Raw genomic sequence first — 15295 nt, 5'->3', positions numbered from 1 at the left:
AGAGTATAATAATAATACACTAAGACCACTTTCCAGCTGTGACTGTACAATGATGCACATCTGACCCTGATGTGATAAGGTTCCAGTTCAAATTTATGAATGGGCGTCATGGTTACGGTTGCTCATGCGCTGTGCGGACAGATGCTGATGCTGCGGTGGGAGGTTCTTTCTGTGGACGAGCTGAAGTTGTGCGCGTGCGCATGCGCACGGGGGGGGGGGGGGGTGGACAACATCTGTCACATCTTTTGTTAGTGCACTTTCTAACAACGAGCTCAGCCGAACATTACGGAAATACGCAGCGGTAAGTGTCGTTAAGTAGCCAAATGTGACACGAACGCTTCGTTGTAATTGCTAGTAATCAAACGACGCCGGCGTCAACAAACAGTACGTAACGTTAGCTGTGTTGAAAAGGAGGAGCGCTGAATGTGGTTAGCTAGCAACAGCAGCTAACGCGCTAGCATGCTACGAATCCGTACAGCGAATCTGCCGGAAATAACTCGTGTTTAATCCAAGCCGTGGTATCCGAATTAAACAACGGTCTGGCTAATTAGGGTTGATTTCATGTCGGTTTTAATCTGCTTTTCTCTCCCCTCAAGTATCATAGCTGTATGTTGTTACACTTGCCACTTATACTGGAATAATCAGTATTACAGTTTTGAGGATTTGCTGCTTTTCTCTGTCTTTGTGTGATAGTAATCATTGGATATATATTTTAGGAAATGTTGATGGTCATGTTTAATTATTCTCAAACTCCCTAGTATGATCACATGATTAAATAATGAGGATAAAGGGTAGCTTACAGTTACAGCTTCTGAAATATGATTTTTTTTTTTGTGTTAGTAGGTTTCCCTCAACATGACATCACGTGTTGGTCTCAGAGCTGCTGGTACCAATGGAATTGAGTTCAAAATTAGAGAAAGAGGGGCTCCACAGTACCAGATGAGGCAAGTAGCTTTTATTTATCTATCATGTTGGTCTATAAATATGAATGTTATCTCTGAATTACAACAGTATCAATAAGGATGGCTGATCTTGTTTATCTTGCATCTGTTTTACAGTGCTGCCATGAAGTCCGAGGTGCGGAAGTTAAACCTGGTCCACTTTCTCCTCTGGCTGCTGGTGGCGGCACAGGTGACTGTCAGCTACTTCGACCTGGTGTCACATGACATGGTGTCCATGCCATACCAGTGGGAGTACCCCTACCTCCTCAGCCTTCTCCCTCTACTCTGCAGCAGCCTGTCACTGCCAAGGAACAATATCAGTTACCTGGTCATATCCATGATCAGCTCGGGGCTGTTCTCCATAGCGCCTCTCATTTATGGTGGAATGGAGATGTTTCCCGTCGCTCAGCAGCTCTACCGCCATGGAAAGGCATACCGCTTCATTTTTGGCTTCTCTGCAGTGACTGTTATGTACCTCATCATGGTGGTTGCTGTTCAAGTGCACGCCTGGCAGTTATATTACATGAAAAAGCTGTTAGATTCATGGTTCAATTCCACTCAGGAGAAGAAGAAGAAATAATGGAGTGATGAAAGCTGTGACTGGGCAAAACTGTGTATTTATCTTAATTTATTCCTAAATTATGCATCTTATTTATGTCTATTTATTCTGTCTGTCACAATTATCACGTAACATTATCGACACCAGTGTTCTCTGACACAGTAACTTCTAACTATATATATATATATGGTGAGATGTACAATTTATGCAAGAACATGGACTTTTTTTCCTATTGTGATTTATTTAAAGCGGATGATACGTGTCGAGCACACACAATCGGGAGTGGCATCAAAGCAACATCCATACAATCCTTCAATCATCTTGTTCCCTCTTCATCCCTGACTCTAGACTGATGCTTTTCTCCAAACAGAGAAATAATTAATACAGGAAAATGTTTTATTAGCTCTCAATAAATATTTGAATAGGATAGATGTAGAGGTGTTCATGCTCATACAAGTACAGCAGTGGAGGCGGGAACTGTTCCAACATACATCATCACATTGTTAACACAAGTAAGTAACTTTGCTGCAGATGTGTTGATGCTTTCTCCTTCATTTCAGTCTACCTCACATTTTTTTTTCAGAATGCATGTAAGCCATTGAAAGAGAAAGGTAGTGATGAAAACAGCTGCCTGTAATGTTATGTTTTGAGTATTCTCATTCAGCATGAGAAAGCCAACTCATTACTTGTGTGCCCACGAATGAAATGTGCATTTTAAAACAAATAAAATACAATTAGTGCTCTTTAATTCGTTACTTTTGATGTATGATCCGCTTTACGATTAGGAGAGTCGGTCACAACGCACTTTGTCCCTTACGGTCTGCGGCTGCGCGGACTGAATGCCACGTACTGGTTGACGTCGACAGTCTCGTCGTAGCTTCCTGATGCTGGCACCCGGGTCTAGCTAGGCTAGCTAACGTTTGATTTTCACAGTTTGGGGGGAAACCTGTGAAACAGCGTGGTCAAGTCGTCTGATTCAGGTAGACTTCTTTATTTTGTTCGGGCTCCAGGCATCTGATTTAGTGTCAACACAGACATATGTTCCTATCGCCGCTGTGTTTGAGTGGTGTATTACCAGCTAGCAAGCTAGGTTAGCTTGTTAGCTAGCGTCTAATGTTACGTTCGCTACACAGGGAGCTAACGCTACGCTAGCACGCCCAAACAGGTGTCGAGGATGGTTCGTAGGAAGTTACTTCCTGAAATATCCGATACTATTCTATTCTGATTTTAAGAAAATGCTAACTTGTTACACTAACGTCTTCAGAATATGCCGGTTTAGCTCACGTTAGCTCTGAATGCCAATTTAAAGTAACGCTCGTATACGTTACAAGTTACACAGGCAACCGCTTTTGGGCCAACGATTGCTATAAAGTGAAATTAAGGCAATTTACTGTATTCAAAGTCATGGAATTATACAATAGAGAGAGTATTTTTGTCACTGCTTTTGACGTCGCAGTCGTTGTTTATACTGTGTCCAATGACAGGGCAATAATGAAACGGCCTAGCTAACGATAGCATTCACTAGATAGCTGTTTACTGACAGATGACTCTGCGAATGAGCGACTTTCACTGTCAGCGTTGTATAGACGGCGATGACATTTTAAACGTTTGATTCCGACGTACAAAACGTTTCACCAAATATTTCCCATAGCCAATCTCGGTAGAAAAGCAGTTTGTTGTCATCCCCATTTAACATAAGTGAATGCTAAACGTTAGCCACCACACAATCCCTAGCATCCAGCCAATTATTCATCTGGCTAGGACAGTCAAAGCCGGAGCATTTCTGGAATTACATCCGCAATTGTTTACTGTCCAGCCTATGTTGCAGGTCACGTCACAGTTAGTTAATCCAACTACTGACTACACACCATCAATGAGATACGTTGCTTATCACAAACTGTTGAGGCTGACTTAACTAAATGTATGGAGGTTACTCTTACACAGCAGATCTTATTTTAGGAATGCATGTAAAACAAGATCCGCGAGTCACTTGTCTAGTAATTATCACATTATAGTTTCCTGTAACATCAACTAATCAGAGTTAAAAGCTCTGATTATCTTATCACCTGCTATTTTGTGTCAAAGTCTGTAGTATGATGGAGCTGCCACCTCACAGGGTGATATTTGACCCTTAGACTCTGCCGATCAAGTGCAATTGTGTGCAAATGTTATGGCATAGTCTTGATTGGATTAGATTATAATACATTTAAACATACTTTAGAAAACACACCAGGTACCCTGCATGGAGATAGCCTCATTGTTAAAGCTTGAGAAGAAGACTTAGTTACATTTAGATTTAGGGCATTTAGCAGACGCTTTTGTCCGAAGCAACTTACAATAAGTAAGCTTAGTTACAATAAAACAGAGCTGTTAATTTAAACCAGCAACCACATCTCCTGTTTAACACACACTCTCTGTGTAAATCTATGGCCTCAATATGACTCTATTGATAGATGTATGTTATGATGTGATTTGAATGAAATTAATAATTGAGATATGTCAATACAGAGCAGAGTAAATGTCATTTTAACCATCTCCTTGCAGTCCTAGTGCTGTGCATCATGTTTAGTTGCAAACAATATTGCCACTATAGTCAGTTGACTTGATGCTGTTGATTCCTGATGTTGTTCGTGACCTCATTTACAATTTTATGAATGATAATGTTTCTTCTGTAATAATAAACTTATGATCAAATTTCGAGAGTGAGGAAAAACACACTTGTTGTTTAGCAGGTTGCTTTTAACACTACATCTCCTCTGACCCTGTTAAGTTGTGGGAGCAGAAGTGGTCGGACGGCACCATGAACGGCCAGCTGGACCTGAGCGGGAAGCTGATCATCAAAGCCCAGTTGGGCGACGACATCAGACGCATCCCGATCCATAACGAAGACATAACTTATGATGAGCTAGTACTGATGATGCAGCGTGTCTTCAGGGGAAAGCTGCAAAGTAATGACGAGGTTACCATCAAATACAAAGATGAAGGTGAGTCAGGACATGAGTCCTTATTGCTCTCAGTGAAAGTTTGAATGTTGATAATACATTTTCCTCAGGCCAGCATATTTTTTGTAAACTAGTATGTTTATGATATTTATATGATAATTATTTTACCATGTTATTACAATGTGTGTTTTTTTTTTGGTATCCAAACATATTTTCTGTGGTTGAGATAATTTCCCTTACAGTCTGTTCTCTCTTACCTTTTTCTAGATGATGACCTCATTACCATCTTTGACAGTTCTGACCTCTCCTTCGCCATCCAGTGCAGTAGAATACTCAAACTCACTTTGTTTGGTAAGATATCAAATACATATCCTTTCCAATCTTCAAGTTGGTAGATCATGCAATTTAGTCAATAAGGCAAACTGTCGACAAAGATGTTTCACATCAGCAGTTACAGCAACCAGACACTAGAGGGCAGCCCAGTTTATGTTTCACAGAAAACTCAGCTCTTTTCTGTCCCAATGAAAGTTGACTACACTCCCTTATGAATACTTTGGGGTGGAGTTTGTGTGTGTTTCAGTTCAGCAAACAAACAAAGTGACAGGCAATAGATGATGCATTCACAAAAGCCCTTTGAGTCAGGTATACTGGTTCATAATCTTAATGTTAAATATGTACCAGCCCAACTAAATCAACAATTATTCTGTAGGCCATAGAATAATTAATAACATTTCCCAAGCAACCAGATAGTTTTGCTCAAACATGTTAGGTTGAGGCCTGTATTTTCCCCCCCGTAGTTATAACCCATTGCATGAAGTTGTCTTGAAAATTCACGTTTTCTTACAGAAATGACAGTACTTGCAGTTAATTAAGTATTAACTCTTGACCAAGAGTATCATTTTGGCCAATTGCTTGAACAGGAATATTTAAAAAAACAAGGCAAGCCTTGTTACTACATGACATGTAAGGACATGTAAGAACATGCATTTGAACATTCACTTTAATGGTATTGTAAATGGTGTTTTCTACCTGGTTTGATTACTAAACCTTGGTAGAAACTGGATCTTTTCCAGACATACAAAAAAACAAAAAATACATTCATGCTCTCTTAGCTTGTTCATTTTTAATTTAACCCATTATTGCATTTTTAAATGATTGAGTTCTGGTAACTTGCTGAATCTGAGGGAATAAAAGAGAAGCTAAGTTAATGGTGTAGTACATAATTCCACCCTCTCCTTCATCGCTTCTTTAACTAGAACTGTTTCTCCTTTGAAGGTTCGCAGGGGGCTGGAGTCAATAACAGACATTGAATTGTACTAATGAGACGTGCCATCTGGGACAGTTTTCTCTCAATCAGATCTTTTCAGTGGATGCCCATATAAGGCCACACACACCACATGATCTGAATCTGTAAATGTCAACACACAACCTAGTGTTTTTTACTGATTATCTCCAAGCAGGCCATTTCTATATCTAAATCGCCCAAAGCTAGAAATACACTCACTGCACTTGTGAATGTTTTACAACAAGATGATGTTGTTTCCTGTCCTCTGCCAAAAGTCAGTCCGTCCTCCCGATGCCGCTTTTATTGGCCGGGGAGCTGTAAGATTGTTCCTTTTCTTACTTCCTCTCAACCAAATCTGGGTCCTGGCTCATCACTGCATGTCATGACCTCACATGGAAGCGATATTCTCGGACATGTGTCGAGGTTCAAATTGAGTGAGAGTAGGTGGAATCTCTGGCAGCCCGTGTTTTAGCAGAGTGCCTAATCACCCCGTGCATCTCTGTTCAGCATTATCTAGTCAAACAGAGAAACTTGTGTGAGAAAGGAATGTCCAGCAAACTCCATTCTCACATCCATTCTTTCTCTCTCTAAGTCAATTTTTAGTGGGGGGAAAAAAAGAAAGTAGAGGTCACATAGGGTCAAGGATTGTGAAGGCCGGTGTAACGTGTTTCCTGCAAATTGGCAGTGTAATAATGTTTATCATGGTTTGACAGGTTTAATTCTGTTTAATTAGCAGGGCCCATTTGTTCAGCATTCCCCAGCTCCATTGTAAGCTGGTGATGATCAAGCTGTCGGTCTCTCTCTGGCAGCCTGGCAGCTATAGTGAATTGCTTTGTGGATTCAAGCATGTGATTTACCAGCTCTGTAATCCCAGGTATACAGAGTGTGGAGCCAACGGCATTGGGACAGTTCATTAATCATGGTGTTCACATGCTTCGTGTAGAATTAACATCTTCCAGATCAAAGGATTATACATTAGCAGATATTACTGTATAATACTGTTTTTGTTTTTTTTAAATATCCATTTAAAATTTTCAGTCTTATAAATAATAGGGTGCATATAACCATATATAATAGTTCTGTGTTAGAAGTATATTGTCGGCTTTTAGTCCTCGACTAACATTTGATTGGGCTGATGACTTTACTAGCATCTAATGGCTACAATTTAGATTTGACCAGAAAATATATGTCAACCAGCAGCTCAAAACAACATTACCATATATGGGAAATTATTAGAATTAATGAGATCCAGATTATGTGATATACAAAAATGCTGCATTGATAAAACTATGAACTAGGGCATTGATGTTTTCTTCCATCAGAAGTAGACTTCTAACTCCACCCTATTTGAGGTCTAACACACAAATGGAGTTTGTAGAGAAGGGGAAAAAAATTACTTTTTCCAATCTCATTCCTCAATCAAATTTGTTTAAGTTGCTCACTTGTGCCCTCCCTCTCCATCTCTTGTCATTTGCAGTGAATGGTCAGCCACGGCCTTTGGAGTCTAGCCAGGTGAAGTACCTGCGCAGGGAGCTCATTGAGCTCAGGAATAAAGTCAACAACCTCCTGGATAGCCTGGAGCCCCCTTCAGATCCTGGTCTGACTGCTACAGCACCGGACAGCGGTGGGCACCCTCACACACATGCACATAAACACACATCTTGGAGCTAGTCAGTCGATATCAACTTATATATCATAACAGTGTTTATATGTTGGCCGATATATGACAATAAATTGGAGTACAAAGTATTTATGTGATAACTTGCAGTTATATCACAGGAATGGTAGCAGGCTGCAGTATTAAAACTGAGTTTGTGCCATCATGTAATTCTTTGTGAGCTATAACTTTTGTGTTTTTGCCCCTCTTCTGAAGAAGTACATATTCATATGTCATTTGGATGGAATCAATGCAACATGGCACCATTATAAAACTCACAGGTGGATTTGTTTTCTGATCCAAATGCATTATCAAGGTCTTTTATGAGGCTTTGGCTGTGTTAATTTCTTTTCCTACTCAAACTAGTGCAAAAGGTTGCATACATGCTTTGCATTATTGCAGTATTTTGTCTTTGTTTCTGCTGGTTTGTAAACATAATGTGGCTGTTTCTAGAATCAGTGGATGGACGTGAAGGCAAAGTGATGGCAGCAGACCCCACACTGAAACAGGCCCCTCCAGTCAGCGCAGCCAGCATGTCAGCCTTCGACCCATTAAAAAACCAGGATGAGGTCAGCAAGAATGTCATCTCCGCTTTTGGACTGAGCGAGGACCAGGCACCAGGTATTTTGCCCTCTCCATCTGCAAAACAATAGTTATTTTTTTTATTTATTTTATAGCAGTGTTAAGAATTCATATCTACCCTGTGCAATCCGTGTAGCTCCTCCAGCGGTTGCACTAGAGGAACGCTCAGGAACCCCTGACAGCATTGCCTCCTCCTCGTCTGCAGCCCCTCATCCGGTGGTGCCCCCCCAACCACAGGCTCCCTATGCTGGAGTACAGCAGGGACCCCCAGCTGCCATGGATGGTGAGAACACACGCAGACACAGCTACTGCATCCCTCAAAACCATGTTTACACACAGTACTGTAGTAAAAACTCTGCAAATAAATCAACATTTACGACAGCTAAACATTAAATCACAGACGCTTTTACTATGTTGTGAGTTCAGTCCTGTCTCGACTGTTCACACAGGCCTGTTATGCAAAACTACGCCCTTTCCTTTTCTTCGTAACTGTGACTAAAAGATTTACTCCAAGAACATGTGTAGCTACTGTGTCAACCTACTGTGTGTGAGATGTAATTTCATGCCTCACTTGAGTGTGTCCACTCTGAAAACAATTACAAAATCAAGGGTAGTTTAGTATTTCTATGGCATATCAAAGGATTCACCAAACCCTGCTACGCTACCATTGTTTTGTTAGCTGTGTTGATTAAATTCCACATCATCCTGCCGGCTATTCAATTAGGTGAAATGTTAATGGGGTGGAACAATTTTGGTCTGATATGAGAAGTGCAAACTCAGCGAAATGCAGGCCACAGATTTACAGTTTACTTCATGTATTGAAGCAAATGCTTGCTCCTTGTTTTAAGGGATAAGCTCCGTTCGGCCGTAACAGCATTAAACAGTCCATTGAATGATAAATGATACTTGAGGCTCATCACTGTGGAATCTTAACCAATAGTTTTGTAAACAAGGGTGTCCATGGTTTTAGGGTTTATCTCACATTTAGCAGAGACTTTATCACAGCACTCCCCCTTCTTTGATCTGTAACACTTGCTGGACTCAAACCAAAGGGCCTAGATGAAGATAAATGAACAGGATCAGACACTATATTGGCAAAAACAAACACAACTTGTTTCATACTTTATTTTTCTCAGCAACGCTCTGGGCAATGGTCTTCTGCGTCAAACTCGCATTTACCAAGAATCTCACCGAGCATCAGCATATTGTATTGTTTACCAGATTGTGGTAAGTGGATGGGATTGTTTTCAGCTTGTAGTTTTGCGTCACTGTATGAGGAAACCACTTGAGATGCCTTTTTTGTTGCGCTCTTCCTGAGAGCCGTAACTCGTTCTCAGAGCAGTCACACTGCTGACTCCTGACCACACTTGCATCACTGAAGACCAGCGCACACATGGTATGACTACTTCCATTTAACTGCTGGTTTGTGGTTTTGGCCTAGTTTGCGCTCTGGGCCTACCCATAGGGCTCAATAAGAGTTTAGTTGATGCAAATGAAGACTTATTCATATGAGGACTGCGAAGAACAACAGGCTATCTTTTCTCATGAGTAATTTGTTCCTGCTGATGTTTGGTTCTGACTGTTTTTCCAGACTCTGATAGATGTAGTGATGCAGGGGTGTTATCATGGAGGCATGTTCTTACTTTTAGATGCCCTTAACACATTTTATTGCAGATACATATTGCAGATGTTCAATGAGCCATATTGGCCAATATAGATCACTTTTGTTGTTGTTTTTGTTTAGTCATAGTTAGGGCTGGGTTTCTTTTGAAAATGATGTGCGTGTGCTGGGTCATGGATCAACTACGGTCCATTACACCACAAAACTAGTGATCTTGTAACTTGTTGTTAGATACATCTCTAAGGCCGATCTGGCAACAATCATGTCGTCCATTCCTTAAAGTTTCCCTTCTTCAGCTCTTCTTACTTCAAGGCTGCAGCTGGTTGGCACTTTGTTCACAAAAACATTAAACAAGATCCTGCCCAGCCTCCTCTCCCACTCGATGCTTTCCTCACATTATTCCTGTCTCTGGCTTGCCGACTGTTTGTCAGTATGACAGCCTTAAGGCTAATCAGAACAGCCAGTCGATGCACAAGTACTTCTAAAAACGTAATACATGAGGTCGGATGCCTGCTGACCATGTGTGGCCTTTTAAAGCTAGCCTCAAGCTCACTTTCAATACAAGCGTAGGTTACTTGTTACCGTAAGAATGCTGCTAACAAGATCCATAAGCAGACAGTAAAGATTTCAACCTGTTGTCTGTTAAATGCTGACCTTTTGCAATGTGTGCAAGACACAAAGCTGTAAACATGTGAACGTGGCGATGGCTCAGATATTTGCACGAGGCTCTTTATCAGATTGGCAGGCTTGTGTCCGGTGTGGATGTTTATTTAAAGATAGGACCTTGTTTTCATTGCAGTCTTCAGTGAGCCCATACTAGTCATTTCATTGTCCTGACCTGGAGTGAAATTAACTTCCCAGGCAAATTTACTGCCACGCATCCTTCCATCACTCCTACACCCATGATGGATTACAAGCCGAGGAGAAGCCACTTACAAAGACCAGGGTGTTCATGTTCGTGTTATGTCTACTGTATGTGCTACTTTGAATGTTTTTAATTATTGGACATGAGAAAGAGGGCGTTGTTTCTGAGTGCAGTGAGGTTCTGCGTTGTTTTGTCCAGACTTTATGTTTTAAAGTGAACCGTCAGCCCTCCCAAAGAGATGAAAATCGGTTCTGTCTGCAGCAGTTCTGTCGGCAGACGCTTAACTTGTAAAACCAGTGAACCGCGGTGCGACCTTCTTTCATTACGACTTCTCTCCGTGTGATTTTGTGTGTCGTCACCCCAATTTTTGTCAGACGGGAGATTTAGGAATAAAGTTATGTCCTTGTTAAGGGAGACCACTAGCTTGCCAAGTCTCAGGCAACACTCAATGGAAAAATTGATGAGATATTTTAAGATAAATTTGTTTTCTTTTGGAAACTTTAAAACACGTGCAACGGCAACAATTTCAACTAAGATTTCACTGCTTACTCATCATGCTATTGAAATGTTGCTTATAAGTCTAACATGATGCTCCAGATAGTGGTGGCTGCCCTCCACATGAAATGTGGACTGGTGACGTCATAATTAATTAAAAAAGCAGCAGGAAGTCACTGCTAAGATGTGCCTGAGTTATGAATACGTGTGCCTATAGTATGTCAATAGCGGATACATATGTCCTCCTCAGTTTTGAATAATTGCGTCCTTAGCTTGGTGTGTGCGTGTGTTTGTCTACTCAGGTGCTTGCATGCTGTTCTCTAGCTCGGGGCCAGTTCTTACTGTAATGTCCCACAGAGAGAGACCTGTGGGTACTGGGCTTTTAGCAACAAATAGTTGTATCAAAGTGGTTACAGCTGTTTTTATTGACGCAGCTGTGTGTTATTCTGTCTAGATGAGCAGGTGTTTCCGTGGAGATACAGAGACCTCCACAGTTACTTACTTCATGCATCTTGGATAGCTATATTATAGCAAAAAAAAAAAAAAAAAAAGCTAAGTGCAAATGCAACCAAGGAGCTTTCATGATTGCCATTTGAGTGCATTGGAGCCAGATATTTAAAAGGTGTAAATGCATCTGTCGCCTTACATTTACATAATCTTTACTCCCCAACTGCAGCTGCAAATTTCAACACATACAATCGTAAAGAAAGATCTGTCAACTTGTTTCCAACTATTAATTGTTTTAACTAAACTTAAATGTGAATGCTTCTCTGGCTCACATGCATTACTTCCATCTTGGAGTGACCTTGATTTGCATGTAGTCTGGAAAAACTATGATCTATAAAGGGAAGTATATAAAATTGCATCAGGATTTTAACTGCATATAAATACTGGAAAGTGTAGATTTAAATAATGGCTCACATTGTTGTTGGATAACTTATTTTTTCATTCTATCTTTGTATTGATAATGCTTGTCCCTGTCTCTTCAGGTCAAGTGTATCAGCAGTACCAGGCTCCAGGTGGATACCCGCCTCAGCAACCAGGTGCTCCACCTCAGCAGCAGCAGTACGGTATGCAATACTCTGGTAAGAGTAAAGAAATGGTCAGGATTTAAAAAGTATAAAAGGTAGTGGCCGTGTTGTGAAAGAAGGTGGCGCCTCTTTTCTATCAGAATTAAAGGGACTGCCCTTCAATCCTCTCTCTGCAGGATACAGCACTCAGCCCGGAGCCCCTCAACCTGGCCTGCCACAACCACAGCAGCAGTTTCAGAACTATGCGCCTCCCTCCTCCCAGGCTCCAGCCCCCGGTCCAGCTCCAGCTCCAGCTCCAGGCTTCCAGCAGGGCGGCCAGCAGCAGCCTCATCCATCTCAGGGAGCCCAGCAGTACCCACCAGGAGCCTTCCCACCCCAAAACTATACCTCCCAGGCCTCCCAGCCTGCCAACTACAGCCTCCCGCCCAGCTCCCAGCCCGCCTCAGGGTACCAACCCCGCCCAGGATACACCCCGCCTCCAGGCAACACTGTCACCCCTCCACCAGGAGCCGCTAACCCATATGCCCGTAACCGCCCCCCTTATGGCCAGGGCTACACCCAGCCAGGCCCTGGGTACCGGTAAAAGAGGATAGCGGATGTTAATGATATCCACACACACACACACACACACACACACACACACACACACACACCCCAAACCCCTCCCCCATGTGTGGCTCCAACTGTTTGGAGTGGGTGCAGGAAACCGCATCCCCCCCCCACAACCCAAGTATCAAGTCCAAATATGAAACAAGCAAGCCCCCCACCCCCCCTCTCCCAGTCTGATGGTTAGTGTTTGTCTGCTGTCTCTCCAACACACCACTCTGCGGTGGCCCTGGTGTATGTTCCTTGTTTTTATTTTCCCCCCTCTTCTCCTGTCGCCATCACTACTGTCTGCTCTTCCCTCTTGTGTCTGTAAACGTGTAATCAGTCTGTATGCACACACCTGGGAGACCAAAGCAGGCTGTTGCACAAACTCTTCTCTTTCATGGTAACATACATCATATGCGAGTGAGATCAGCATCAACATTCTGCATCTCAACCAGTTGCGTTGAGTTAACTATGTATAGATGCATTTATAAGATACTATCAAAACGAAAAGTTACCCTTTTGTCGTTTGTTTTTGTCGGTTTGTTTTGTTGTTGTTTTTTTTTTTTTTTGCTTTTCTTGATTTTTGATCAATTTCACCACCATGTCGGTATTAATGATGTGTCAACGAAACTGCCCCATGTTGGGAACACTAGCTAAGTGATGGCTTATGGGAGGTGTAGATCCCAGTATCATGAAGAAGGCTTCTTTTGTTTAGCGAATTAATATCATCTCCAGTAAAGCTTGCTATTCCTCTCTTATCTTATCACTGGTTTTTACTAATAAATCAAATTCCACCCTCAAGTGAGATTAGTTGTTTGTGTATAAACTGTAACATTTTTTTTTCTTGAACCTAATAAATGATTGAGACCCAGCTGGAGTCCCTTTTTTTAAATTATTTTTTTATTTTTTTTGTTTTGGTATTGTGTTGCTCTTGGCGCACACGTCTTTCTCTTGACACTCTCTCACTTTGTGGTTTCTGAGTTCATGTCTCTGTTAAGTTTGGCTTCTCTCTTCCTCTTCTCCCCTCCCGCTCAGGTTTGGAAAACTGCAGTAATGCTGGTATTCCTATTTAGTTTCCCTGCCTGTGGATTGTGGTTGGCTGGGACATGTGGCATGGGAGTATGTGGTTGAGATTTCATGTCAAAGTGTCTCACTGAGTGAAAGGAATTGAGCACATAGGGTCTATTAAAGATAATTTAGAGAAGCGTCTCTAGCATTGGTCGTTGCCTGGTCTGTGCCAAACCAAAATCCCCCTCTTAAGATCGAAAATAGCAATATTGGTACAGTTGGCACAATGATAGGAATTCATTAAACTGGTTAGCTAATGTCTACCTCTGGACTTGAATTCTGTATTACATCCTTCAGTCTTACGTGTTTCATCCAATTCAGATCAGAATTTAAGCACAAAAACAGTGCCAGTGGCTCTGCATCATCCCTCGAAGGAAAAGTTTGACATTTTAGGAAACACATTTGGACTATCGGCTTTCTTGCAGAGATGGATTGCTGCTATCATGTCTGCATGTTAAGTGCAGCAAGGCCTGACTGTCCAAAGGTAACAAAAGTCTGTCCACCGGCAAATTACAGTAATGTATTAACATGCTGACATCTGGTTTGTTTATGCAGGTAACAACTCACTGGTGTATGGGAGGTTATCATGGATGTATGAAGAGAACTGGGGGATTTTGCATTATGAATCCCACTTTTTTTTCTTGGCAAGACCTGCCCTGCGTAGCATTCAAGCGCTAGGATTGGCCGGACATCGATGCCCACCAATGTACAGCTAAGCTGATTTGTTTAGGTCTTATTCATGCACTTACCAATAGGCAGTCTTGACCCCAACTACTGTGATGTGAATGGGCTGTGGGACACAATCAGTGACGTCATGAGCATTACTCGCGTGGTGATGAAATACAGGTGTGTGTGATTGCGGCTGTCGTGTGTGACGCTGACGCCGACCGAACTCTGTTCAATACCGTCCAGCGAAGCCGTTTCCCCGGGGAGTTGGACGGCATCTCAAGCTCAGACCCCGGGGGAGGGTCTCGCCGAGCGGGAATGCGAGTTACGTATGATTTAAATGTTGTTGTATGTATTTCTGTATGTATGTGTATATAGGCCTATTGTGTAGTTTACATAGTGTGGGGAGGGGTCACTAAGTCATGAGCGGGACATTCACATGGCTTCACTTTAAACGGTGATGATTTCTCAGGTTGCTGTGGTTGATAATTTGCAGTGCCTCCTGCGTAGAGGCTGTTAGCATGCCGTGGTTTGAGATGGTGTGTCTTTAGCTAGAGTCTAGCCCTGTGTGTAGTGGTTCTTCACTTAAATGAAGCGTGTATTGGCTGTCCTGTATGACTGGTTACTAGTTGGTTGTAGCCCTCTCACCTTCATGAATTAGCTTTTATATATAACTTGTGATGATTTAATAGAGATTGCCTTTTTTTAATACCGTTGTGATTATTTAAAGGCTCTGATACTGGCAGTATTTTCCTGCTAAAGGACAAAACCCACATGTATTACACTACTAAAGGCCAGTGTAACTTTTAACCAATCGTCTCTACCTTTTGAACAAATCTTAATGTTTTAATGGACAGATTGTAGTGATTCAGTACACTGAAAAGAACCGCTTCCCCCACCACAACCGGCAACTAGTCCCAACTAAGAAAACGTTTGACATATAAACCAGAAATGGCAAATTGGTGTTTTTAGTCTTTGTGAAAAACCCAAAT

General features: G+C 41.9%; 2 protein-coding genes across 5 annotated transcripts; both read left to right on the top strand.

Annotated features, from left to right (window-relative positions):
* The first annotated feature begins 208 nt into the window (after positions 1-208).
* On the top strand, positions 209-2224 carry jagn1a (jagunal homolog 1a). Of its 2 annotated transcripts, none has more exons than XM_084023837.1 (3): positions 209-301; positions 841-944; positions 1059-2224. In XM_084023837.1, the coding sequence occupies exons 2-3, from the start codon at positions 856-858 to the stop codon at positions 1519-1521; spliced, it is 552 nt and encodes a 183-aa protein (XP_083879963.1). In that variant the 5' UTR covers positions 209-301; positions 841-855; the 3' UTR covers positions 1522-2224. The 2 variants fall into 2 exon arrangements, with proteins under 2 accessions (XP_083879963.1, XP_083879964.1); XM_084023838.1 differs by having other exon boundaries at positions 234-301; positions 844-944.
* Positions 2225-2333: 109 nt separating this feature from the next.
* tfg (trafficking from ER to golgi regulator) lies at positions 2334-13440 on the top strand. Of its 3 annotated transcripts, none has more exons than XM_084023833.1 (8): positions 2334-2480; positions 4271-4484; positions 4710-4793; positions 7205-7351; positions 7844-8005; positions 8103-8249; positions 11937-12032; positions 12155-13440. In XM_084023833.1, the coding sequence occupies exons 2-8, from the start codon at positions 4301-4303 to the stop codon at positions 12559-12561; spliced, it is 1227 nt and encodes a 408-aa protein (XP_083879959.1). In that variant the 5' UTR covers positions 2334-2480; positions 4271-4300; the 3' UTR covers positions 12562-13440. The 3 variants fall into 3 exon arrangements, with proteins under 3 accessions (XP_083879959.1, XP_083879960.1, XP_083879958.1); XM_084023834.1 differs by having other exon boundaries at positions 2335-2480; positions 7838-8005; positions 11937-12017; XM_084023832.1 differs by having other exon boundaries at positions 2335-2480; positions 7838-8005.
* The last annotated feature ends 1855 nt before the right edge of the window (positions 13441-15295 follow it).

This window comes from Eutrigla gurnardus, assembly GCF_963514095.1.
Source record: "Eutrigla gurnardus genome assembly, chromosome: 12".
NCBI classification, from domain to species: domain Eukaryota; kingdom Metazoa; phylum Chordata; class Actinopteri; order Perciformes; family Triglidae; genus Eutrigla; species Eutrigla gurnardus.
Note: the sequence above shows the minus strand (reverse complement) of the source record. Positions and strands in the feature narration are given on the sequence as shown.

Excerpts from the sequence above, each read along its gene's own strand:
- tfg (XM_084023832.1), top strand. The coding sequence starts at position 4,301 with ATGAACGGCCAGCTGGACCTGAGCGGGAAGCTGATCATCAAAGCCCAG. Across the intron at positions 8,006-8,102 it reads GAGCGAGGACCAGGCACCAG|CTCCTCCAGCGGTTGCACTA; the intron begins GTATTTTGCCCT and ends CAATCCGTGTAG. Across the intron at positions 8,250-11,936 it reads ACCCCCAGCTGCCATGGATG|GTCAAGTGTATCAGCAGTAC; the intron begins GTGAGAACACAC and ends CTGTCTCTTCAG.
- jagn1a (XM_084023837.1), top strand. The coding sequence starts at position 856 with ATGACATCACGTGTTGGTCTCAGAGCTGCTGGTACCAATGGAATTGAG. Across the intron at positions 945-1,058 it reads GCTCCACAGTACCAGATGAG|TGCTGCCATGAAGTCCGAGG; the intron begins GCAAGTAGCTTT and ends TCTGTTTTACAG.